The 27469-nt window shown below is 38.6% G+C and overlaps 1 protein-coding gene across 6 annotated transcripts in view; it reads right to left on the reverse strand.

The window, feature by feature from the left end:
* pitpnm2 (phosphatidylinositol transfer protein, membrane-associated 2) overlaps positions 1-27469 on the reverse strand; it is a 64841-nt gene that overhangs the window by 15618 nt on the left and 21754 nt on the right. For all 6 annotated transcript variants that reach the window (XM_076886745.1, XM_004566908.3, XM_004566910.4 and 3 more), the window contains 14 exons: positions 25019-25236; positions 13090-13304; positions 11690-11811; positions 11052-11285; positions 7088-7426; positions 6801-6896; positions 5646-5750; positions 4748-4806; positions 4209-4299; positions 3262-3415; positions 2988-3177; positions 2773-2892; positions 1213-1424; positions 954-1129 (listed from right to left, as the gene is read on the reverse strand). In XM_076886745.1, coding sequence (XP_076742860.1) covers positions 954-1129; positions 1213-1424; positions 2773-2892; positions 2988-3177; positions 3262-3415; positions 4209-4299; positions 4748-4806; positions 5646-5750; positions 6801-6896; positions 7088-7426; positions 11052-11285; positions 11690-11811; positions 13090-13304; positions 25019-25096 — 2191 coding nt within the window. In that variant the 5' untranslated portion in view covers positions 25097-25236. The remainder of the gene's footprint in view (positions 1-953; positions 1130-1212; positions 1425-2772; positions 2893-2987; positions 3178-3261; positions 3416-4208; positions 4300-4747; positions 4807-5645; positions 5751-6800; positions 6897-7087; positions 7427-11051; positions 11286-11689; positions 11812-13089; positions 13305-25018; positions 25237-27469) is intronic.

Below are 27469 nucleotides of genomic sequence, written 5' to 3' on the forward strand. Positions count from 1 at the left end.
AGTAGAAACAATAGCTGATGTGAGAATTGCACCAAAGTGATTGATAAAAACTGTAATAGGACTGTCATCTTTATATAAAGCTTGACAACTACTTTGCTGATGTAAACTTCCCACTGGTCTTGGTCTGACTACACCATAGACTCTCTAGTGTTTGTCACAGTGTCTACAAACAACAGCAATAAAAAACTATGCCCATATGTTTGAAATCATACCTTTATCCATATGAATCTTTGATTCATTAAGCTACTAGGTGGTATAAGCTTTGTTTATATTTAATCCTATGTCTTATGCCCTAATTTGATGTGTGATTGTACTGTCATATTTCAAGAGTAGGGAGGATACTGTATTTTTGTGGCATGTTATTTAGGTGATAGATAAGAATATCCTCACCAGTGGTAATTCCAGGACATTTTCAAGGCAAGCAGCACAAAAATATTTGACTCTTTATGTATTTTATCAGTATAAGAGACCGATAAAACTGCATCTACCAACAACTTATTTTCCTAATATTGAACGTTTTAAAGTTATTCCGATATTACTTTGGAAAACCATGAGAAATAAATGGCTGTGTAAACAAAGCAATGAAACCAAACATCCGACAGCAACTGTAATGATTTCCTTTTTTCTTTTTTTTTTTAAAGTCCACATGTTAAGCCAACAGCTGCAGGTCAGTAATCTGTTTCTTTAAAACCTCAAAGGACACAGTGCAGTCAGACTTGTGGCTGTGTAAGCACTTCTATCACATATTTCTCTTTTTCAGCCTTTGAGATCAAAAGCATGACTTCTAACCTCTGACACCTGCCTCCCAGCTGCTGGAGACATGCATTTCACACAGGAAGAAACACAAAGTGCTACAAATAACCACTTCCTGCTTTGACCTGTGACGAACATCAAATTAGACCAACGGCAAAATAAATGATAGGAGCATAAAAAGGGAGAAAATCCTTCCCCACCATCCAGAGTGGGCACCACAGTCTTCCTCAGTGCAAGCACGAGCCCGAGTGGAGAGCCGAACAGGAAGAAGTCAGTCACTTCAAATTCGAACTTCCCCAGAGATCCTCCCTCCAACATGGTGCTGTTGCTGGAACGCCGGGATCCAGCCTCTCTGTGGAGAACGCTGGCGTGAAGGCTGCCCAGAAAGAAACAAAATATAACACATTAGAAGAAATCTTTGAAGGATTTGTGGCATTTGTTTTAAGTTCTGTGTCTCACCTAGTGAGGAAGGCTTGGTGGTGTTTGATGGTGTCCAGCTCGTACGTGGAGGAGTCGCTGCGTTTGCGTGGAAGCTGCTTCTTGGGGTCGTCAGGCCCAGAGCAGTGAGGGATGTCAATGTTGCTGCGGCTGAGATGGCGGCTTCCTTCGAGGGATGGCGAGGAAGAAGAGACACTGTTTATGACGATACCAGGAGAAAGAAGTTCTGTGTCCTGAGAGAGAGGGATGAAAGAGGATACTGTCAAATGTGTGATTGAAATTATTCCCACAAGTCTTTAGTTTTTTTGGAATGACTTAGGTGTTTGTAATAGCCTTATAGTTTTATGGATAGCACTCTCAAACTGTAGGTTAGTTTGTCAGGACTATACTCACTATAATTTGGCAACTATCAGGTGAATGGTAATAAAAATTTGCACCAACATTCATAGTCTTGAGATGCCTCAGAAAAAGAAATATCCAGAGTCTTTGTCTAGCATAAATGAGACCAGCAGAAAAACATGTTACCATAGTGAGCTGTACCTGCAATGTGAAGCCCATTTATTTTTAAATTGCTGATTGTTTATGTTTTAAAAAATTAAGGATGGTTTAGCTTTTACAGTTACAAGATCATTGCACTTGAAAGACAACTACAAGATTTTGCTTTAACTTCACCTGTACGGATATCAAAAATTGCCTCAGTACCCTTTAAATGTGACATAAGATCTGTGATAACTCTTTACCTTTTCTTCATGCAAGGCTGAAATTGTATGAATTGTAATTTTAACTGGGTTTATGACCAGAACATGCACCTCCAAAACTGATGTCATACATCACTGCATTACTTCCACTTTGTATGTATTACCTACTAATAGATGTAATACATTAGAATATGCTAAACTAGGCTGCTCTAGTTTACCATTCAGTTCCAGGCACCGCTGTGCCACACTGTGTATTGTCTTGCCATGCAGACCCACTAGCATGGCTTCAGAGTCTTGTTACATCTAATGTACACATTTTCTTCATATATTTCCCCCCAAGGGTCACATTTAGCACACTGTACTGCATTTGACAACATATCGCTTACAGTAAAAACAGAATAAGTCACACCATTGCGCACTCATGGACATACACAAATGAAAATTGTCAGACAAGTTCATATAAAGCAAGGATGGAGTTGAATGCAAGAATGCAATGCATTGAACATGTTGGCTAGTTTTCCACGTATTTTAGCATAGCTAAACACAGTTTCTGGTATCAACAATGGACTGTATATAAAAGATGGATGTAGCCACTGTTACATTACATTGTCTTTAGCTAAGCATTTTAGCCATCAGCATCTGAGCTACTGAACCTAAAAATAACTAAGAAGGAGTGAAGCTGACCGATAAACCGAGAGACACTGAACAGTCCTTCTTGACACCAGTGGGGACCATAATGTACATCGGCAGTTTTTGTTTTTTTAAGACTTTTTAAGACTTCAGCATTAGTTTCCTTTTTTAGACCCAGAAGCTACATCCATCTTTTATATACGGTCTACGGTATCAACAGCTTGGTATGTCATCAGAGAATTTAAGTTGATACCTGGACACTAATGGCACTGCCCCGTCTGCTGCTGTTTTGGCTTTCTGATACCGTCACAGAACTGCTGCACAGCGCATCAAAGCCCAGAATACCCCCAACACAGTCCCCAATAACACACACCTGTATTATAAAGCAAAGCACAAAAACATGAGTATGCACACTAAATCAGCGTTATCTGTACAAGCAGTGCCAATCCAAAAAAACAGAAACCCAACCTGGCCATTAAAAGAAGCTCCTTCCAAAGATCTGATGAAGTCGCTGTACACCTGATTGGCTCGTAAGATGACGGTTGCCACGGCATCTTGGTACTGTGGTGCAGAAGTAGCCAGAAGAGGAAGCGCAACCAGCGGAATGTGGTCCTGACTGCTGGATAGACAGCTCTCATCGTAGCTGTAGGGGCTAAGACTGCAGAGCAGAGAGAAGTGGCTTTATGTCTATAATCAGCTTGCACGTGTATGACAGCATGTTATTAAAATGCTGCTTGCTCACTTGGACACAAGCGAGAATGCTTCGACACACACAGCAGGGCAGGGTACCATTCGAATGGCAATGCGGCCCAGTGCTGAAGGGTAATGGACCCTCATCACAGCCTCAAAAGCTCCACTTAGCGTGTTTACATCTCCCTGTTTGCTGTTCTGTTCTCCTTCAAGAAAAGCAAAGGCTCATTATTAATCATTGCCATGAAACACAATCATAAGGCCTTGCACATTTGTTTGAAAATTAAAAGACTTACTGTACTGCATAAATGAACATCTCCTATACCGATTGTGTTACTGGTGGGGGCTCGCTCATTTAAATAAATATACATATAACATATATAACACTTTCCTAGTCTTAGCTAATCATAACTAGCCACTATAATTTTGTTTTAATTCACTTTTCACATGTTGTTTGTTTTAACTATTTGACCTAGCTAAAAACGAACTGCTTTTCATTAGTTAGTTGTTTTTGTTTTCTTTAAAATTACATATTTTATAGTGTAAAATTATTTCCTGTAAATATCCTGGTAGATAATTGTTGTTATTTTTTCTATGACTGTATGAAATGTATCTAGCCATTAATGTCTTTGTGCTTAGATTATTTCATTTGAAAACTTTATAAGGCTTTAAGAGATCCTATCACCTGGTATTTAGTATGAAAAAAAAATCATTTTTCAATCTTTTCTATCCTTGATCAAATTTAATAATGGTTGAATTTTTTTGATAATAAATTAATTTCCTTTTTTCTTCTAATTATTATTATATTGATGTAAATGATATTTTTATCACAGAAAAATGAAAACTTAACTATGCTAATTTTAGCTTTAAGAATGTATTCTTATTATTTTCACTCTTGTACTAAACAATCAGTTAATCCAAAAATAGTCTATAATGTAATCTATAATGAACTTAGTAGTTAGTTGGATTGTGGGAAGAATTTTGAAGGTTTGACTGTACCAGAGCCAGTGTCCAGTATGTTGCCTCCATGCAGGACCAAAATGAGGACATGAATTTTGGAAGGCTGTACACACTGCTGAGATGAACAATCCTGCAGGTAAGAGAAACAGGAAAAAAGCAGGAAAATAAAGGTGGGCTGATAGGGATAGAGGCAAAAGGGAGTAAAGGAAAACACTGCAAGCAGTACTTAAAAGGACTTAAATGAGCTATGAGTTCAAAATAATCAAATAAAGTCTAAACACTTTGCTCCAGAGAAGACCAGTGGTGAGCTAGCTACATTTACATTTCATTTTGAAGAGAAAAAAGAAACCCTAACCAGGTTTTCCCCTTTTAAGGACACAACACTGGACAAGAGGAGGAAAAATCTTAAACGTCACTCCTGAAGTTAAATTCTAGGGTCAAGTTTTATTTTGGATTCTAGTTTCACTTCACTGGCGTTATAATGTAGAAGGAACAGTACCATCTACAAGCCCTTTAATTATAGGTGTCGGTGTAAGAAAGACAGGAATTAAATGCAAGAACACTGAAAAAAATGGCACCTCTATCTGTGTCTCCACATTGACGGCATACTCCCCGACTGACTCCTGGTACAAGGTTTCTGTGAAAACAAATTATGGACTTCATCACTGATGACAGAAGAGATGGCCTAAACTATAAATTCTGAGTCCTGTAGTCCTCAGGATACACTGGGCTTCATTTACAAACAGAGTAAACTGTGGCACTGTTCACTCTGCGGGGTGAGAAAAATGAGAAAAATAAATACATAAAACATGATGGCAATGGTCGAGGGATTCAAAATGTTTGTAGCCCACCAACCAGTGGGTGATGTCATGGTGACTATGTCCATCTTCGATATACAGTCTGAGTTCACAAAAAGTGCATAGACATAAATCTTAAACTGTGTGTGTCCATAAGCTTTCCGTTTGGATGTTTGCCCAGCAATTGCCGTCAGTCTGATGTAACTGCTGTCATGCTGGTCACGTAGGCCTTGTCTTCCTTCTTTTTTCTGGTCTTTTTTTCTTTTTCTTCCTTCTTTTTTTCCTAGTTTTCTTGGCATGGATTTAAATGTCAAACCTTTCTTATTCTTAAGTGACCCACAGTCCCTATCTCAGGGGGAAAACATCCAACTCCTGGTTATTACAGCCCCTTTGTCACTTCACAGGAAACACTTCTGTGCCTCATCCACATGGAACACTAATGTTTCAGTTCTTCACTTTTGAAATCTTTTTGATTTGTGCTTTAGTAGGCATGCTTCTCATTGAGAATAACACCTTTCAATACAAGATAATTTTCCTTAATGCACACAAGATGATAAGAACAAAATTGGTAGGTGCATCTCTTTCAGGACTTTATGTATATCAGTAAATGAAGCCCAGTGTTTTCTTGTTTTGTTTTGGTACACAAAAGCATAAGATTAAGAGTGAGGCAGTCACTTACCTTGTCCTTCATCCACTTCTATTGTTTCTATTTTGTCCATCAGATCATTTGAGCTCCACTTGGTGATTTCCTTGGAAAACATGTCTTCATTATCAGAAAAGTCCTCTGCAAGATACACAGAGGGATTTTAATATAATGGAGACACTTCACTGATCTGATCAAAGCAGTCAGCCTCATAACACAGATTAAATAACCTAAATTACATCAAAGGTGACTCCTGTTTATGCACTCTTTGAAAAATCAGTCTGTCTATTATGGTTCTCTAAAGGCTGGTTCCCCTGAAACCTCAAACCTCCTCAAAGTCTCCAGAGGTCTTTTTTAAAGATGTGCTTGCAAAGTCCTCTTTCAAAGGTCATTGTTATTCCATCACACCCAGTACTGAGAAAAATGTAGGCACTTTTGTTTGCATTCACATTCACTAGGCAGGACCTTCAGACAGGCATGTGAAGGTTTCTGAATTTACCCCCTAACCCTCCAGGTTTATGGGTACGGTTAGGGATGGAATTGATTTTAGCAACATGGTAAATACACAAGTTTTTCCAGAAACTAGAAGGCGATCGATCTAATGAAGTCTAACACATTCATTTGAGAATTACAATTTTTCTCATAAAAAATGTGTTTGGATACTCCAGAAACACAAAAACAGGTGTACCTAATAAAGTGACCGTGTATATGGCATTAGTGCGCAGTAACAAGCTGTTGGCACAAATTATTATACCTTTTTCTCAGAAATCACACATTGCTAATAAATTCATTCTAAAAACTAATATAATAAGCAAGTTAAGACATTTAAAAATTTATTTGTGAGACTCTGTCTGGCAGAATAATTTCTCTGGCTTCAACTTTAATAACATTCATTAATTAACATTTCAGCATTCATTCTTAAGGATAAATACCCACAGGGATAAACGAGAACATTAAAAGAAGCAAGCAGGATTAACAACCTTGAGTTTCTCCATTGTTAATATTTATCATCCCAAAGACACACAGATATGAAAACACATCAATTCATCTTTCAAGATAATGTCCAAATACTAAATTGAATCTGTGGGAACTGCTGAAATGCAAAAATCTTTCTTGTGCATGGGTACAATACTGAATAAATTCATTGGCTCGTGAGCTGTTTATAATGTGTTTTATTCTGCTGATCTTTACCATGAGCATCAAAGAACTCATCATCTGTGCTGTCCTCAGAGTCCCGGGCAATGCTCTGCATCCTCCACTCTGAAATGCTCTGATGAGATGGACTTCCTGTACAAACAAAGATTAACATTGGTGTATTACAGCGTTACCTAAAATTATGGCATGACCAATATTTTAAATAAGTACTTGCACTCATGTCAACAGTCACACTGTAATTCAAGGTATATCAATACAAATATTGTACCACAGACTGTGGTAAAAGCCAGTGAAACACACAAAAATCAGAAGGACATCCTCACCTCCTCGCTTTGATGACCTATTGGAGGATCTAGAGGATGTTGACCATTGTTTTGTGAGCTCCCCTCTTGTCTCAAGTGAATCTCCAAGCTTCCCTCCTGCTCCTTCTGCCTCTGCAGTCGAGCCCACTGTCTCTGCTCCCTGCTCCTGCTCTTGGCTAATGAAGGAGTTGTTGGCTTCTGTTCCCCCTCCATCATTCAGGCTGTATTGGGCCATCTTCTTTGCTAAGGCCAGCTGGGTCTCCAGCTCCAGCTGCCTGATGTCCTCGATAGTCAGGCCATACCACTCGTCCTGCCAGCACCACGCCTGTCGGTGGGCTCGAACCATGACTTTACGAAGGCCTGCAGGAACAGCAACCAAAATTTAGCGCTAATGAATTATTTTAAGGGCTCAAATCTACAAAAGTGGATTAGCTTAATATCCGTATCATTATAAATCCAATTTACTTTCTTCAGGTATTTACGATTCTCTGTCAGCTATTTAGGTTTGTGTTGTGTCTTCATCTTGATTTAGTTGATTTTTTTTTTTTACTGCTTTTTTGAAATATAAGTGATCTTTACTCTTTTTTTTGGAAAGAGAGCAGTGATGGCGAACAAGAACAGTTAGGTGATGACTGTATAATTAACCAGTCAGTTGAAACTCACCATAAAGTGTTTTATCGCCACTCATATCATTATGACAGTCACGTTTTTCAATTTATACATGTGCATAAATTTAAAAACTCAACAGCCATATCTTTTTAAACTGTGCCTAACAGTTGTTTGAGTTGCATAATATGCTTAACTTTCTTCATCCTTATTTTGAGTGTGTATACATGGAGTTAAATTGCTTTTGACAGACCAATCCTGGCCTCTGGGTTTTTTTTCAGTTTTCATTTATATAAACAGAAGTCAGGATTGGTGTGTCAAAAGCAATTTAACTCCATGTATACACACTCAGAATAAGGATGAAAAAAGTTGAGCATATTATGCAACTCAAACACCTGTTAGGCACAGTTTAAAAAGGCCATGTGTCTTGGAGCTGGTGTGTGATAGTATTCATGAATCAGGGGAGATGCAGATGAAGACCCTGTGAATATTTTAGGGCGGAAGCCCAGTAAACAAGTGCAGATAACATTAGCATAAACATAACGTTCAGTGAAAGGCTGAAACGGGAGAGTCACAGAGGAAAATCACATTTTGTGATTGAAGATGTGTTGATTGGACCACTGAGTGAGAATATCATGAAGATAGAGCAGCCGCTGCTTCGCTAGTCTGGAAGTAAAATGCTGTGAGGCAGCATCCTGAGGGCCGTGAAAGTGTATAAACAGTCTTAGATCACAGCAATAAAACAGAAACACACCAACACAGGCAGGAAATTAATCCAGCCTGCTCTGTTATCTCGAGAAGCCAGTAACCTCTCTCTGCTCCTGCCTCTCTGACACTTTCTACACCAGGTATCGTTTGCATTTTTATTAGTTTTTCTTCGACACTTCCTTCTATTTTAACTTGGTTCATTCACATATATGCTTTTACTATTTCTTTTCCATATGGGAAGTGTTTGTTGTTTTGCTCTCTCTCTCTCTTGCCTGTCTGCCTGGGCGGGGCTCAGATTGGGCTCCCGCCCTTGGCCTACGCACCTGCAGCTGATCACCGGTGATTTGCAGTTGATCTCTGGCTCTTCTTAAGGCAGGGGCTCTGAGCTACTTGTCGCTGGAATATTGAGTAACTCTCGTTAGTATTGCCCGTCTCTATAGTGATTCTGTTGTTCCCGTGCTTGCCTTGGCTTAATCCTCATCTCTGTAAATAGGTTTATCTGGATCTGCCCTCATTCGTGACCCCTGGACCCCGTGCGTGAGAGTGGAGCTGCTTGTGTGGACAAGGAGTGGAGCGAGTATGAAGGCGTGTGTTTCCCTAACCTGTTGACCCCCGGGACCCTGGTGTTTCCCCCCCCTTCACGTATATATAGCGCACCAGTGTGATTAATAAAGAACTGTTTGAAGCGTGCTTTCTCAGTCTGCGCCTGAGTCCATTCCACCGCCGTGACACAGACTACATTTTGTTTTTGACTTTCTGACTTGTGTTGCTGTGAGGCTTGTCTTTTGTGTCAGCTCTTCTGCGTCCTCCTCACGTGATTAGCTGCATACTGTGTATATCTAAGTGCCTGGTCTGTGTGTATTTCTGTTAGGTTGAAATTGTTAAATGTTGTCATTGTGTTACTTAAATTTGTAAATCTTGGTTCAAACTGTATGATTAAAGACATTTATTATAGGGACACATCCTATGTGAGGGTTCTGTTTTCTTATTTAGTAAACTTCCTGCCTTTATGACCCTTTTGGTGAGCAGGAGGTCACACAAACACAGACACACACACTCACATGCACATGAATACGCATACACAGACGCACTTACATACACATACACACTCAATGCCTTAGGGTTTATGATGCACCATAGGCGGGTTTTACAATGGGTGTTTGTGTAAACTGTGTGTCACAGAAATAAAAGGCTGCTGTGGGGTGATGGTTCTTCAAAGTGGTCTGACACCGAGGGCAGAAGGGCTGCTCTGAGATCCTTCCCTTGCTATAGCATGTGAAAAACCGGTTAAGCTGTTCATCTTGCTTCGTTAACGGGAATAAGTCTCTAAACCAGCGGGCCTGTGGAAGCGCAGACCCAGCAATTTCCTTTTCCTCTATCAGATTACCTTAATAGGTCTGTGAAGTCTATGAGGTCTATACACAGCCCAACAGAGCTCGGCTTTCTTTGTGCTAGCTGGGTTAAAAGAAACCCTCAAAACTCTGTCAGAGATAATATGTCTCACAAGTAATTGGTGTATCACACCAGCGGTCATCACTTTCTTTCCTAAACCAGGCTTTTTGCTTCATATTCTGTGCATGCTCACATAAAAGGGACATTTCACGAGTCATATAACTCCTCTTCCACACAAAATGATCTCCTTTATCATGTCACCTGCCCCAGTCAGAGATGTTAATAAAGGAAAATAATCCAACGGTGACATAAAAAGACTATAAAAAACATAGCAGTAAAACGCTAAATTAACTCAAGTATAACTCAGGTTTATTATTTTAACATTGAGTAAATTTTTGATCCTGCTGTTTATTCTGAGAGCTGAATACTTTAAATGTCAAAGTTTACTGTCTCATAGTCTAATGAAGGAGAAGTGGAAATTGTTTTAGTTTGTCAGCAAATCAAAGTGAAAGTAATTTTATTGATTGAACAGGTGTTCCCGGCCTGTGTTCTGTGTTCTAGTAGCTGCAATTTCAGCAGTGTGAAAGCAACTTGGAGCAGACTAGAATTAAGTTTATTACAATAAAGACATTTGTGCTTTTTCTGCATCAACAACTAACTACGTGCAAATTCTAGAGATATTACAATGCACAGTTTGTACTGCTCTTTACCGATGGTTTCATTTGCAATGTTAGTAAAGCTTAAGAACTTGCACATATAAAACATAGTCACCCAGCACTCGAAAGATGCTCTAAATAAAAAATTTATAGATTTGATTTAGTTAAAAGATTTAATAAAAATAAAGATAAATTACCATGATGATTTAGCCAGGTAAAAAACAGCCATTGAAAACTTAGATTATAAACTCGACATATCTTGCCAACCTAGCCAGAATCCTCTGGTTTGTTATGCAATTTGTTATATGAATAGATTAACTACCTATGTACCAAATCTTGAATTAACAAATAAAATTGGAATTTTTATCTGTTCTTCCAAGTTGTGCATTTCAGTCCTCTTTAGGATGTCACAGTTTGCAGGATTATTGGACACTGGGATTAAATATTGATATAGTCATAGTTTTTGCTAATCTTTAAGGATCTTTAGGGATTTTTTTGTTTTTATTTTAGCTTCTACAGTTATCTTAGACTTTGGTTTTTCCTTGTTTTTCAGTAAAATATATGTCTGTAGGTTGTAAGATCTGAACCACATAAAAACATGCATACACGCAAGCCATACCTACCCACATCATGAATGAAGCGTTCAATCTTAGACTGCATGCCCCAGTATCTGAACTCTACTTTGCACAGCTTGTAGGCACACATGACAGAACTCTGACCCAGGTTCTGGCCAATTTCCTCAATCCAGTCCTCTGACAATGGTCCCCGTTTAGTCTTGACTGACTGATACAGCTTAGGGTCTTCTTCCACGAGGTACTCATGAGGAGGTATGTAGTCCTTGACGATGTCTATGGGGTCTACAAGGGAAACAAAGACATAATGAATTGCTAAACTGAGGCAGATTCAAGCAGCAGGTATGTCTCAATGTCCTCACTCACCTCAAGAAAAGAATGTGATTTTATGTGTGTGTCTTTTATGTAATCAGTCCCTGCCGGGATCGTGTCTGGAGCTGACTGCACATTTTCCCTGCACCCCAGTGAATTTTAGTATGCGGAGGCTCAACACAAGCTCTTACACTCCACAGCCTACATCCCCTCTGCACCACACTGTCAGCGCTTTCATTGCAAATAACTCTGTGTAAATTCGATTTCTGATCCTGCTTATGAGGAGACGACGACCAGGCAGTTGATCCCAGAGGCACAATTTTAGCGTAATGGTGCAGAGAGAGTGAGTTTTTAAGTGTGCATGACGATAAACTTACCAATAGTCCTCTGTCTTTTCTCAGCAGAGGACATATTGAAGACATCCACTTGATTTCCAGTATCTGGTTTATAATAAGTCTCAATGTCTATAGAAAATTTCTCAACAAAGGGACAGGTATACCTGAGGAAAGAAAAAGAAATTGTTGCTTTGGATGGAAAAGCAATATGAGCAGCTGGGTCTCCAGAAGTAGAGCCAGTTATCTACAAGATGGGGGGTTGATGGCTCAATCCCTCTAGGGGAACTATGCTCCCCTAGTTTACATATCAAAGTACCCTTGGGCAAGATGCCAAGCCCTGAATTGACCTCGAAGTATCCATCAGAGTGTGAGTGTCAGTGTGTAAGAATGTTTATTAAGTGCTTAGATGCAGAAAAGAGCAGTTTATATAAAGCAGTATTAGTAGTGCAAGTGTATATGACAGGGTGAATGAGCCTTGTAGTAAGAAAACGCTTTGAGCACAAAATCACTGCTATTGAAAGTAATAATCCTAATTTCCAATTCAAAATCATATGAAGTGTGAATGCAGTGTCACAATCTAGGATTGTCAGAGGCAATAGTGAAAAGCTGCTCTGGCATCTTCACATGGTTGAAACAATACAAGAACCAGTGTTTGGGTTCTTTGCTAGAAGTCATTGGTGGTATCATGCATCAGTTAACAGGATCCTTCATCCCAAGTCAATATTAGATCTCATGACCCCCCCAATGATGCATAGGCAATTAGATATCTTCAAGTGAAAGTCAACAGAAACCAAGCACAACAATTCACTGAATATCCCATGCTCAGCATCCTTTCAAGAAATTGCAATGGGCTGCATTTTAACAGCCTGGTCCTAAGACAGGGACCTCCAGGGTGGAAATGGTTAAAGTTACTAGTAAGTGCATCTCCTTTAAAATGTAGCTGAGCATCAGCAGAAAAAAGCCTAAGCTGAAGTAAAGTGCAGCACCTGTAAGCAGAGCTCATGTAAAATGCTGCAAATCAGCATCAGTTGTAAAGTAAAAAGTGGTGCCAATAAAATTCCCTTAACACTTGATGGGCTTAGAAAGCAGTTGGAGTGGCTGGTTCCAACACATTAAGTCATCAGGATGATATTCAAAGTTGGCAGCAAATGAATATGTGGTCATGCAGCTGAAGTTGTTGTATTTAAAAAAAGAAAAAAGAAAGAAAGAACACACTGCCATCAGCAGATAATAATAAAAAGAACATAATAAAAACCATTAACAACATTTTATCTCTGAAAGGTCAGCATTTCTACTTCAGATAAAGCCAACCTCATGTAACGTACGCTTAAGCATTAAGAGGGAGCAACTGTTTTACAAGAGGCACAGGGGGACAGTTTTATAATGTGTTCCCCGGAAATAAAATTCCATCACTTTATTTTCTGTATCTGTGGTTCCCTCACCGGGTTCGCGTATAGGGGTAAGCATTCCAAGACTCCTCTTCCACTCGAAGGGCAGCTTGAGGCAGAATGGCACAAAACCAGGATGGGATGTGTTTGCCGATGTGATAGACCTTGTGAGTGTACTGACCCGAGCCGCCAGGGCCGTCCTCATATGGTTTGTTCTCCAGGATCTCCACCCCACTGCCCTCACCACAACTTTCTTGTCTGCTCTTTTTCTGCAAGACAGCAAATATGAAGAGGTCTAAAGTATAAAGCTGTTGAGATTAATCAAGATGCAAATAGTATGTGTAAAAGAACTCAATATACAGCCACAATGGTGTTCACGTTAGAGTATTACATTAGTATCACATACACACATTATATTAATAATAATAATGTAGCATCAGCTAATTTTACATGTATTTGCATGTTATACTCTACTGGACTCCAAAAGTGTTGGATCACATCAAAACCCAAGATATTTATTCGTAAGCCTGGAATTCAGAAATATTTCAAAACACAAGAGATGAAATGCAAAAAGAACTTCAGACAATTAAAACAAATTTTCTCAGTGACCATAATTCCTTAGTACAAAAGGTCAGATTCCCTCAAGTTATATTTTTGTCTATATAAGCAGTGTTCAGACGAAGCTCAGGTAGAAGCTCACATACAGTTAGGTCCATAATTTGTTGAACAAGGACACAGTTTGTCTCTGTACACCACCTCAGCAGTATCCCTCAGTATTGGTCTCTGAGGAGATGTAGTATCTTTAAAGCATTTTTCAGTCGGAGGAAAAATGTCCAACACTGGAAATATACTGCAGTAACAGAAAGAGATTTCCACCTGCCTGAACATGTTGAACATTATGACAATGGCTATCATCACTGACATTACAAGAATTCATTTGTTACACGTTACAGTTCTGTTTCCTCTTTATTAGGGGTGTGATTGTACACTTTAGATCCTGCCTCCAACATACAAAACCTACATGACTTCACTTCCACTTTCCCATGCTGTAAAACTCAGTGCTGACATCATTGCTGTAGTCCAATCATCTTTCTGCCTCCCTTCACTCTGAGTGAACTCAGCCCACCTTCAATCAGTCTCCTCTCTGCATATTTTAAATCACACCACTCATCTTTCATTCTCCCTTGCAGACTCCTTCGTGCAACCCAACTCCCCCTCATCTCTGCCTTACGCAAGTCACTTCATCCAAGTTTTCAACGTATCCTGTCCTAATTCATTTTATTCTACTGTGATGGGTCATCGGCATCTAATCGCCAAATACCATAACTTAAAATCATCATGAATTATGTTTAGTTCTCTCTATTGATCTCTCCTCAGTGAAATAAGACATATCCCAAAAGAGCACCTTTGTTAACTAAGAGTGGTGTAATTTCAAAAAACACTTTTTTCTTTGTTAATTTCAATGAATTGCTTAAATAAGCATGTCTCTTTGAAAATAACTCTGTTCCTTCATATTCTATAAAGAGCCAAGAGTGTTTCTTATCATTAATATCCTGTCAACTATGGTATGTTTTTAGGGGACTAATAAATTGAAATAACAGATCACTTGCAAAAATCACAAGCTTTTTATACTGCTGAATGATAAAGGTCCTTAAATTGTACTTTTCCTGGCTCAGACCTTGGTTTTGATTAATGAACAACTTGCAGCTGGGACTGGTGTCCACACACTCGCTTCTTTCTATAAACTTCCAATTAAACCCCTGCTAGCCTTACGCAGCACTCCTGTCTGTCACTGCCCAACCTTGTGATTACATCACAGAGCTGGATGATGCAGCAGAGCCGATGTGATGAGGTGGAAAGAAAAAGCTGCCACATGGAACAAGAAAGGTCTGCCTCTCCATTATATAAGACACCAGTTTTCTCTACTTCGCCCACCCTATTCCTCTACTGTTCAGAGTTTTCCATCTTCTTTGGCTTTGAACAACACCTCTGTTTGATGTTACACTGTGAAGAGTTATGTTAACAGCAGATTCAGTTTGCGTATTTTGAGTAGATCTTGCTTTAAATGTAGATCTTGCTTTGACAACTGTACCCTCAAACACACAATAATAACATGGAGTGAACCACCACTCACAACCACTAGCACTTTATATAGCCTCTGTAGAAACTATCTACACCCTCACTTATCTTAACTGCACTACTGTATAGCTCTGTGTAAATAATCATTCTGTACATTCAATAATCTTTAATCCTACAACTGTTTACAACTTGCATAGTTCCCATTTCTGTATAGCTGTATATCTCAGATTTCTGTAAAGTTATTTATTTCATATTCTGTATAGTTTTTCATATTTATATCCTGTTCATAGCCTGTACATAGCTTGTACTCACTACAGCCTTTACATACTTAGTTATAGAATATTCACAAAATACTTCATACCGTGTACATTATAACATACCATAATAGACCCATTTCTGTAGTATACTTACATATCTATACTATTGCTAATATATATTGTAATATATCTATATCACTAAAGCACTTCTGGATGGATGCAAACTGCATTTCGTTGCCCTGTACCTGTGCATGTGCAATGACAATAAAGTTGAATTCTAATTCTAATTCTAATTCTAAATGCAGCATTTTGCAGATTTTCCTCAGGTTAGGAGGATCATCCTCATTAGGAGGAACTTTCAGGTGTTTTATGAAGTCTCAGTCCTAGCTCATCACTGAAAGAGGAAAGCTGAGTCAGCGTGATCTAGTCTGAGCAGATTATCTGATCTGATGCCTTATGCTAAATGGGAATATTAGTAGGATAGTCTTCGACCTGTTCTACATGATAATAGGTTTGTAGAAAATATTGTTTTAGGGCAAAAAACTGAATAAAAACTCATTGGTTACCGGGTGATTGCACAAATTTCTTTTCACATTTAGTGAATGATTTCAAGTAGCTGCAAAAAGCAACTGGTCACCCAGAAGTTGAGCGTGCAACACAACACCTCTGGCCAACTACTTTTGATCAAAAGGCGATTTCACAGGTCACTTAGTGGGAAGCAAAATATTTGTTACCAAAAAAGTCAGTTCATTACAAATTAAGGTTTGGATTTCAATGGAATATCCTGAAATACCAACCAAAACAATACATTTCTGATTGTATTTTTTATGCATCTATATAATAACAATCTGAGAAGTGCATAACAGTAGATCATACAGTAATATTTTGAATCTGTTATCAACCTCGCATCTTTTCATCTAATCCAGACTAAATGAGACAGACATAGGGGAGGTAAAATCAGCATGGAACTTCCCCCAATAAAAGGCAGCAGATGGTTCAGCCACATAGATCCCACCGAGTGTTGTATTAATCCTGCTGCTCTACAGACAACTGGTCTGGAATTACAGTTTCCGTTTATAAAGAGCCTACATCTCCTTACAAGGCTCTCCTTTTGTACACATCCACCTTTATGTGGCTTATTAAATATATGAAAACCCTCCAGGATCTGATAATAGAAGCTCAGTTACCTACATAAGAATCACAATCTACCAGGGTGGAAAGTGAACTTAAAATTTTAACATCTGCCAGCCACTGGCAGGCAAATGTTCACATTCACACAGTAAAGGATTGTTTGGTGTTTAAAACCACTTTTATATTTTACCATCCTTTGGCTTGTGACTGGAGCTAATTTCCAAAATTACTGCAGTGATTACATGAGAGATATCCATATTACTGGATTTAGTTCTTTAGTTTTTCAGAGGGTCAGCGACTTTCATATAATTAACCTGCCATGCTTGGTTGAATATTTCAGACATAATAACACTGGTACAAAACTGTAGCTGGGCAGACTCATATTGGAACAGAAAACATTGAAATTGGAGTCTTGAAAAAAAAAGAAAAAGAAAACTTATTACCGCCAGCTAATAACTATCCAAGTCAGCACTGACACCATGGGTGCGGTGCATACATGTGTCATATAAACAATAGTCTATAATACTGGAAAATAAAAGAACTTTCCAAAAGAATATGTGATAATATGTTTATCTTTTTATACGTCTATATGTCTATAAGGACACTGATAAAGGGCATGGCTGCTATAATACACAGGTGTGCCAACAAAGGGAACAACAGTATCGCTGATTTGTATCTGCTAAGCCTGATCTTTGCTAATTCTAGTCACTGAAATGGACATGTTGATGTGTTTGTGGCGATAGCACCTTTTGGAGCACAAATAGAATGTTTTGCTGTGTGGCACAGCTAGAAAAAGACAGCTGCAGTTCAGTTTTGTTGAGTGAAATTCGATGATTTTATTTGTCTGATACTAATGCACCATTACCAATCTGTTTCTCTTTGTTGGACCCACATAGATTGTGGATGGAGATGCAACCCAAACTTCCTGCTAAGTCATCTGCTCTTTTGCTCTCTGTTATCTGGCTCCAAAAGTTAACATGGCAACAGTAAGAGCACTGATATTTCAAAATTCAGATTCCAGAAACCCCTGGTTGATGGTTATGTCCATGTTTGTTGTATGTGTATGACACCACAGTGTCAACCTGGGGCTTTTAGGGCAATATGAAGATCTGGGGTCTGAGGGTTGCCCATGCACTTTTAGCGGCAGTGATATACTAGTGATGTAAGAGTTAATTATCAGGTGTTACATTGTTCATGCAAACTGGGTATTTCTGGCTACAGCTTTTGCATCTTCCTACTCATTCAGAATGAATGACTGCACTGGCATTGTCTTGTGATTTTTGAAACATGATTGAAAAATGATTGAAAAGGCATTTCATTCCTGCCACTGTAATATGCTGCAGGTCGAGGAACGCACAACATGAATACAAATCATCATGATCATTACTAACGGCAAGAGTGGGGTGTTCAGGGTCAAGAAGGAGAGCTCAGATTGCAAAATGAGCTCTCTCTACTGAAGACTTTAGGGAGGTAATATCAGTACTGAAGGTCAGAGGAGGCAAACAGCTGGAAAATTGTAATAATCTAGCAGGTAATGTAATTTAGGTGAGGTGCTAAGAGCCTCAAATTACCATCCTTCTGTCTGCATACCTTCTGGGAAGTGAGCACACAGGATCTGTATTAATAACACTCATCTTCAATCCCAGAGCAGAAAAGAGGTACAGTGTAGAATATACAGGGTGCTCTGTGAATCTTTATTAACCCTTTAAGACCTACCATAGAACCAAGTCCGCCAGAGCTTATAGTATATTTTTACATGCTGTGGAGCCATTTTTTGGAGCATTTCAAGTTGCTATACATCAATACAACCATTATAGCCCAAATTTTAATAATATATCTGCATTAAGTGCATAGTAATTACATAAATTGTAAAAAAGTGCAATAAACTACAAAAAAATGTAAAATCGTTTTTGTTTTTTTAACATATATTTCTAGTTAGAGAAATTTAAGAGGCTTATCCCTCAAAACTGTAAATACAAAAAAGTTGCACAAACTAGTTTCCCACCACAGGAAATTTATTTTAAGTGTCTTCATAGTTTTATTTTTGAGATACACCAATTTTCATATACTGCAGGAAAAACGAAAAAATATATTATAGTGCAAATTTGCAAAATAACAGCATATGCATCAAAATAAAATATTTCCAGCAGTGCAATGTGAGTCCTCGGCATCCCAGAAACGACACAGAAAGTCATAAAGTCAAACATAACTTTTAAAAACACAAGTATAGGCTCATAAGGCCACAATGGTAAAAAAAACTACATTTCCGCAAAATGACATCACTTCCGGTTTCGGGCAGGTCATGACGGACATGCGACAGTTCACGCTGATGGACGTAGGAAGTGTTATGAACAGCTGATCGGATCGGCAAAGCGTGTTTCTGGAATATTATGTTTTTGTTGCTGCAAGTGCTTTTTATGCAGTTTTTGCAAAGCCATATGTGGAAGGAAACTGTGACCTAGGACAAGCTGATGTGCATAAGATGTAAGTACAACTCCTCCGATTTCATATGCAAAAAAAATTATTGCGCTAGCTTACTTGGTTGCAGTGCTACCGGGATTTGAAAATAGTTACACAAAATGGAGCGTGTCCACTCCGACCGGCTTTAAAGGGTTAAAACATAGGTAATCCTGGGGAATGATGAGCCTGACAGAAAGTTCACAACAGGACTTCTCTAAACAATGGGTAGCTGGGGCCATCTTTAAGATACAGTTTATGCACAGAAAAATATGAATGGTTTTTACTTAAACTGACTGTGGCTATGTCCACACGTACCCGGGTATTTTTGCAAACGCAGATTTTTCTATGCGTTTGCACCTTTCGTCCACACGTAAACGGCATTTTTGGTCACTGAAAACGGAGATTTTTAAAAACTCCAGCCAGGGTGGATATTTTCTAAAACTCAGTTTTTGCATTTACGTGTGGACGAGAAAAACGGAGAAAACGCAGCGTCAAAGATGTGTGCCTTTTTTGACGTCACAGTGTGCGCCACGTTATTGTTTCGGTGAAATGAATTTCTACAATACTGTTACTGTTAATTGTAGTCTCTGCAGTGTTTAAATGCTTACATATACACACAGTTACTGTCCCTCCACACATACGACTCGGTTCTGCTTCCATGCCCCAGCTTTGTTTACTTTTTCCCACCGAGGCTTCTAGACTTCTGATTGGCCAACATTTCTACACGGTTAGGAATATAGCGCCACCTGCTGCTTTGGCATGTTCCTAGCAGCGTTTTCCTTCATTTCTGCCTTTATGTGTGGACGGGATTATTTTTTAAAACGAAAACAGAAAATCTCCGTTTTCAAAAAGACCCGTGTACGTGTGGACATAGCCTGTGATTAAGTGTCTGAAAAGCAAAATATAATGGCTTTGTTAGTGGTGATTGAACTACTGAGTCTCTACAGTTGCTATTGATGGAGTTTGACACCATTAGATTACATCAATTAGATTGCATCTAATTAGCAGTTAATACGTGAAAACTTAATAAGTGAAAACTCAGAATTTGAATGCATTTCATTTGTCAGCTTTAAAATTCAAAAATTTGTATAGTTTACTAAGCTTTGCTCTGCAAAAAAATTAAAAACAATTTTATTGTTTTATTAGCAATAATATCTGATTCTAAAACAGGACACCTACACTCTACTTAGAGACCTCATATCATTTATGTATAGCCTATGTTTGAATTCTGTTTTTATTTTTAATCTTTATTATCAAACCCTTAAAAATCCTTATTTTACCCCTCTGTGAACTAAACTACCAGACTAACGACTGTCCTTTTTATAATAGTGTTGCATTTGACTGTTATATTTTTATGTTTCTTATAGATTTTTAATCATGTTGTAGGTGGCACTCATATGGGGATCATTTTCTGTGGAAGAAAAATCATATTACCCATGAAACAATCCTTTTAGATTGGGACTGCCAACACCACCTCTTTCATGTGCGTGCAAGAAAACCCTGGGTTAATTTACCGAATTAATAACCAGCTTAACTTGACTGCTTATCCTGATTGTCAACATTAGGGTAAGTGAATACAGCTAACAAAAAGATACCCTGGATATGTTGAGCTGGCTAGTACAGGGCCAAATATATTTCTGTTACCCCACTTCAGAGTTCAGTTTTATAGTTTTATCTTCAGAGTTGAAGATAACTCTCTTTCTAAAACCCACTCAGGTTTAACAAACTCAGAGTTGTTAGCTGAAGCCCTGCACTGCTGTATTGGACTACATCCCCCTTTCAGCCCTTGCTGAATAACACAACCCACAGACATGAGTGTAGACATGCTGAGTAAATAGAAAAAGGACAAGCTCCAGGTCTCCTTGGAGATCTTACATGACCGTTTAACAGTCATGTCTGCTTACTTCTCAAATATTGTTTCTAATAACAGTCACAGGCCTCAATTGCTCTTTAGTATTTTTAATTCTGTCTTGGTGAGAAGCGGTGTAATGTTGATCACGTTGTGGAAAAATTTTCTACTTTCAGATTTTCATCACATCTGGCTGGTAATTCCAAATTGCCCATAGGTGTGAATGTGAGAGTGAATGCTAGTCTGTATCTCTGTGTTTGCCCTGCAACAGACTGCCAACCTGTCCAAGGTGTACCCTGCCTCTCGCCCTATAGCAGGTGGGATAGGCTCAAGTTCTTCCTCCAGTGTGACATCACTTTAGATTATTGCATTTTATGGTCTGCATTTACTTTATTTTATTTGATCTTATTTTATTTATTGTCTTTTAATCTGGTGTGTTGGATTCTATTTTACTGGATTTTAAAACTTTTACTTGGCTATATATTTTCATTTAAAACACTTTGTTGAACTTTGTTATTCTAAATGCACTATATAAATACATTTGTGTTATATAAATAAATTTGACCTTGACTTTATCTGTATGTCCAGTTTGAGAACTGCTGCTAGCTTATGCAGACACTCGGACGACTCCCTCTGTGAATTGTAATAACCCAGCTTTGCTGAGGGTCGTGAGTCTGCCAGGCTGAAGTGTCCCTGAATAATTTATGTGACAACACAAGGTTAGCATAAACCAGGGGTAGCTAACTCCTCCCCTCAGCTCTTGGTGCCTTAGTAGAACCTCATGCATCAAACATTATGAGTGGCTGCTCAAAGGCTTCACACATCTCCCACCTTGGTCATTTTTCAAATCCAGTGCGTCAATCTGACACTGGCCACAAACAAAAGGTTACTGTCAGCTTGCTGCTGAAGTAAAACAAAAATGCAATGGAAAATCCACCAACAAGTAGAAAAAACTGTAATAATCTCCTGTGGACAGATCATGGTCCCCAGAGGACAAAGCCCAGGGGTTGATAATTTCCTGTAGATAGTTTTTAATGACCTCTAATTAACAAAAGTGAGGGATGATATGTGAGATGGCTTCTAGAGAAACTGACACTGGCACTGACACAAACCCAGACAATCATTCGATATTCAAAAACTGCTACATATGTATTTTCTATATTCTGCAACTGCAGTCCTCCACACTTAGACGCACAAGTGAAAACGTATCACAGAACAGATATGATCCCAGTGGGAATAGGAGCTTTAGAGGCCGTAATTCCCATTTCCCTGGGAGAGACACTGCAGTAGATTCCAATCACATCATCAAAGGTCTCCTAAAACTGAGTCTTCAGAACAAATACACAGCTTAATGTCTTCTAAGATGAGCTGCTAACCCGCCTGTTGTCTTGGTGTATTTTGGATAAGTTTTTTTTTAAGTATTTATGAGCAGAAGATAGTCAGGAAAAAATTTACAACCTTGTATAAATTGATCTAATAATTTCCACATTTGAGAAGCTTAACGTGATTTTTTTTAAGAATGTTAGATAATAGTCCTGTAGTATGCATGATGATGGGATTGAACTGATATTTTAATGCTTTTTACCTTTTGGAAGGTAACTCGAGGAGTTAAAATTTATTTTTTTATTTTTTGGTCTTACCTGTTTAATTGTCTGTTGTAACTTAATTTCCAACAATATCTCAACATTTCACTAAATCACAGCTGTCCTTTCACTTGCTGTTTTTCTCAAAAACAAAATGATGGCAGCTGCTGCCTTGCTGCAGCTGATGTCACTGGTTACCATGGCAACTAGTGCCCAGCTGTGAAAGTGAGCAAGAGGCAACGTCCAGCACAAGTGTGTGTGTGTGTGTGTGTGTGTGTGTGTGTGTGTGTGTGTGTGTGTGTGTGTGTGTGTGTGTGTGTGTGTGTGTGTGTGTCTTACTTAATGTGCCAGTGGCAATACATTTAGAGGGTTTGGGGGAAAACATAAATATCAAACAGGCACTACCTGCTTTTATGCCATGAGGTCCAGCATATCTGAGACCACATCAAACAGCTGCAACACTTTCATGTATAAATGGAAATAATCTGAAGGTATGAGGATCCCAACTAAACCTTTAATTTAATAAAACATTTAGGAATACAAGTCGTAACTTGTAAAATTCACTTACAATTTGTCTTATCAACCCTTGTTAAGCTAAATTAATCCGCAGCCATTGTTCACCTCTAAGAAAAATGGCTGTATCTCATGAACACAGCTGAAGCAATAAAGGAACATGGTGGTGCTATAGCTCCTTTGGTTGAGCAGGTGACCCATATTCTAAAAAGCTGGGTTTGATTCGACTCCAGACCATGTTTTACATATCTTCCCACTTTCCTGACTACTCTCTGCAGTGACGTTGGCCAAAAAAGAAATAAAAAGAAATAAAGGAATTTCACAAGAGTGAAAAAGTTATTATGAGCAAAAAAGCCTTTCTGTGTGTCACAACATGGCTAGGCTTCACATCATACAGAGAGCAATTCATCAGGCTTTGTACACTGAGAGACAAAAATCCAGTTACGTTTCAGATAGACATTTTGACTCCAGTCAGCACAGGTGAGGGCTGGAGAAGAAGGCTGTCTAATAGTCTCAGAGCATCTCAGTGGTCTCTGAACTGATTCCCAGAAGGGAAGAATACTCGCACATGGTCAGCTCTGGACACTGCAGATGAACAGCTGTTCTTATTATACTAGTTTCTAGTATATCTGTTGGATGCATGCACACTTGTAGTGTATCCACAGTTACAACTAACTGCGGGGACAAAAGATTTTGATGATTCTGCAATTTTGCTGCCAGGCCACACACCACAAAGCGTTCAAGAAGCACCTGACAACCACAAAATTCTGGATTTATAGATTTTCTTCCCCCGTCACCTGACCTCTGGTGGTCTTGGACTTTAGTACCAGACTCTGTTTTTTTTCTGCAAGCATATTGAATATTGAATAACATTTTGTTAGAACACAATACACAGAGCAATGAGACACCACAATGAGGGCTAGATGGTGGTTATGAATATTTCCCTGCTTATTTTACTAAACAAAACTCACAGAGAGATCATTTTTATGCCCTTGTAACTATCTGCATTTGTATTTTCACACAATTACCAAGATAAACACAAGCCACAGGCATATGGAGCACCATCTGCTCTGCAGAACTCCACTGCCCCTGTGACCATTTACTCATGTTCCCTTAGTGCTCTTGTCCTGGTACAGACCCACACAGCTGACCTCTGCCACCATGACATAAAAAACCTGAACTTCTACCTGGTTTAGTGCCCCAGGTCAAGAAAATTACTCTACGCCCTGTACTATAATTTTTTTTAATTTAATTCCTCTCAGGTATACTTATTATTTCCTTTGAAGACAGAAAAATTAGAGAATGTGCTCCACAAATATTTGAGTATATAAATTATTTAAAAATAAATGAATTTTAAAAATCACATAATGCAACTTCTCATTTAAAGTTTTGATTTTACAGCAAAGGAAAAAGACATCTAGACGGGAGCATACAAGTTATATGAGTTGCAATTTCTGATTTTTAAAACAGTTTAATACAAATTCTGAAGCCAAAATGATGCCATTATTTATTTTACACACACCTTGTCTGCAGCTTTTATCTCCAATTTCTATAACAAAATAATATATAATAATTAGAAAATAAAAAAGTATTCAAATTACTTGTAGTGTGTCTAATTTATTTTTACTGTTCACAGTTCAGTCCATACCTGTAAGTGTTTGGACAAATACACATTTTTTTTATTTTGCCTTGGACCAACCACAATGGATTCTAGACCAAACAACCAGAAACGTGGTTTAATTGATTAGGAATTACAACACAGTGCACTATTTTCAGAGGTAATAGCATCTGAATTGATAAACAAGAGTGTCACAGCCAGGTGAGGGCCGTTTAAGCAGGTAAAGTAGAGTAGTGTTTCACTTGTATTTACATTTGGTTCACTGACTTACCTTATATTTAAAACGATGCTAATTTTTCCACTTTTAATTGAATCTCTGAAAACGTGGGACTGTGTATAAACATGTAATTGCATGACACATGCATCTTTTAATATAAATGCTTAGTTTTTAATAGTGTCCAGCCGTAGCAGCGCCACATCTAAGTGAAACCAGGTGAAATGAACCTAAATACATGTGTAATGTTTGTAAGGCTGTGTGAGGAAAACTACTCACCTGGATCATGTAGAGCTGAGCAATGCGGTACTCCTCCACACTCATAGGCATGGGGATCCGATACTCCTTGATCAGCATGGCCGTGCTTGAGTTGAGCCGACACAGTTAGTGTGTGTGTCCAAAGAGGAAGCAGCGCGTGAAGGTAGATGCTCCTGTCAGTCGGCTTTGCTACCCAAGCTGCATGTTCAAGCAGGAAGAACGGGACTCATTATTCACACCTGAAACAGAGGAAAAATGTCCTTTCAGCTTCCAGAGTTACAGACAAAACACAGGAAGAGTTTGCATGTTTGTCTCAAGGATTAACACCCCCCCCCCCTCCTTCTACATACGCAAGCCAACACATACAAGGTAATCCACTGACCCAGGAAACGCGCTGAAATCCCCCAGCAACCTAAATCCCAACTCTGACTACAGACCAAAGATGCAACCAAGTTGTGTTCAGTGCTGCCTTTTAAATTACTCTTCTTGTCTAGTGATAGAAAGCGCATGTATTCAAGTATCAGAGAGCCACAGTGCTCAGGTATTATACTTCTACTTATAGTGCATTTCAGATTGAAAGGTTGTACTACTTAAAGTTATTAGACATTTTATTTACATTATTACATAGGGGGGAAAACATATAAGCTGTTCATTTAAAATAATGCATTCCATAAAAGTTTCCTGGCATTATCTGGTTCACTTGTCCCCATAGAGCAGGTTTGGCCAACATTTTAATTCCAGAGTTCTACTGATGCTGATTTAGATGAAGTGAGCAAAAGGCCGCATTCTTTTTGTTTCTCTTTTACATGTGTGTTAGCTAAACCGAGATGGGCCCAGGCTATGGGTTGTATTTTTCCCATGTGTACCTTAGAGAGACTGACATGCTGGATGACTGCTCCTTGCTGAGCCTGTGATCTCTATTCTGTCGCCAAGTGCTTTTGCTGGGGTTCTCTCTCTGATTGTAGCACCTTTACCTTTACCCCAACAATACAAAGCTTCTTGAGGTGACTATTGTTGATACTATTGACTGGTGCTACACTATAAATAAAACCGAATTGATCTGTTGGCTTGCATATTAAAATACATTTTTAAATAACCAGTTTTCTGCAGTTAAATTACCATTCAAATGAGGGAATTTTAATTGCAAAAGTAACTTTAGACTTTTAAAAAGGCAGCTCATCTGATCTCTATGAGTCTGACAGCTCTGTGGAAGGTGGAACCAAGTGTTTTGACTCATGTGCTCCATTAAAAAAAATAAATAAATAAACCAAAACCGCCATCTTTACTTTACCATTTACCATTTACATCATTATCCATCTATCCAAACAGTGCTGTGAGAGTGAGGGTGATGTACCGCTTATTCCACCTGCCGTTAAACAACCAGAGGAGGGTCACATGACAGTGAATGCTTAATCTTAGGCAGATGAGGGGAAAGGGTTAAGGTAAGGAGCTGATGTCAAATGCGAAGTGTGTGTCTGTCCATCTGTGCATGACTAAGCTGTGCAGGTTTGTTCAAGCTTCTATAGCAAATGAACTGCAGTGGTCAGGAAGTGTAGATTGACATTAAAGACTTCCTGGAGTCTTCATTTGCTTATTATTGTATTTAAGTTACAGCCATTTTTAAAATCTGTCAAATGACAGTAAAAGCCCAGCTGATAAACCACAGAATTTGAAGGTTGTTTTTTTTTTTTTTTGGAACGGCAGAATTCTGAGAAAGAAAAAACTGAATTATAAAAACAAAAACTCAGAATTCTGCAATTAATGTCAGAATTCTGGGGGGAAGAAAATCCAAAACGCCATCTGTTTTTTTTCCAGATTTTTCATACAAGTTCCAGCCCAGTCTCATGGAAAACAGGAAACTGTGAAATCGTTATGGATTTTTTTTTTTTGGTTTACGTTTATAAGAAGGTCACATTATATTGTCTTTAGCGAAGATGTGTCACCCTGGCAACCAAGAATACAAAGCTTTGAAAAAACAAATGTAAGCTTTTATTATGGTCTAACCTTAAATAGCTTTTGCTTCTAAGTTTTTGCTTATATTTTTAATATTCCAATTTGATTGCCAGCACTGCAAACAGGAAAATCTGACCAGAAAAACTATTACAAGATGTAAAACAACTGCATGGCAGGGGGGTTGTTTTATTTGTCTGAACAGTCCATGCCCCAGGAGCAGTTACATGATTCAGATCTATGCCCAATACTATACTTTTAAATCATTTCATTCAAAGATTGATTTCTTTTACACACATCTACAATGGATAAATAATAACAAACAACAGGAGCAGGTATAAAATATTTGTCTGACTCAACAACAGAACGAACAGTGAAATCCAAGCTGCCCTCCAGAGGCTGTAATGCATGACCTTATTTACAATGCAGAGACAGTTTGTGCTCTGGAGCAGTTACAGCAGAGAAACTGAGTGACATTTCTCACTGACTCCTGTGAAGAGTGAGTCCTTGGCCCACAGAACA

Source organism: Maylandia zebra, linkage group LG7 (assembly GCF_041146795.1).
Source record: "Maylandia zebra isolate NMK-2024a linkage group LG7, Mzebra_GT3a, whole genome shotgun sequence".
NCBI classification, from domain to species: Eukaryota; Metazoa; Chordata; class Actinopteri; order Cichliformes; family Cichlidae; genus Maylandia; species Maylandia zebra.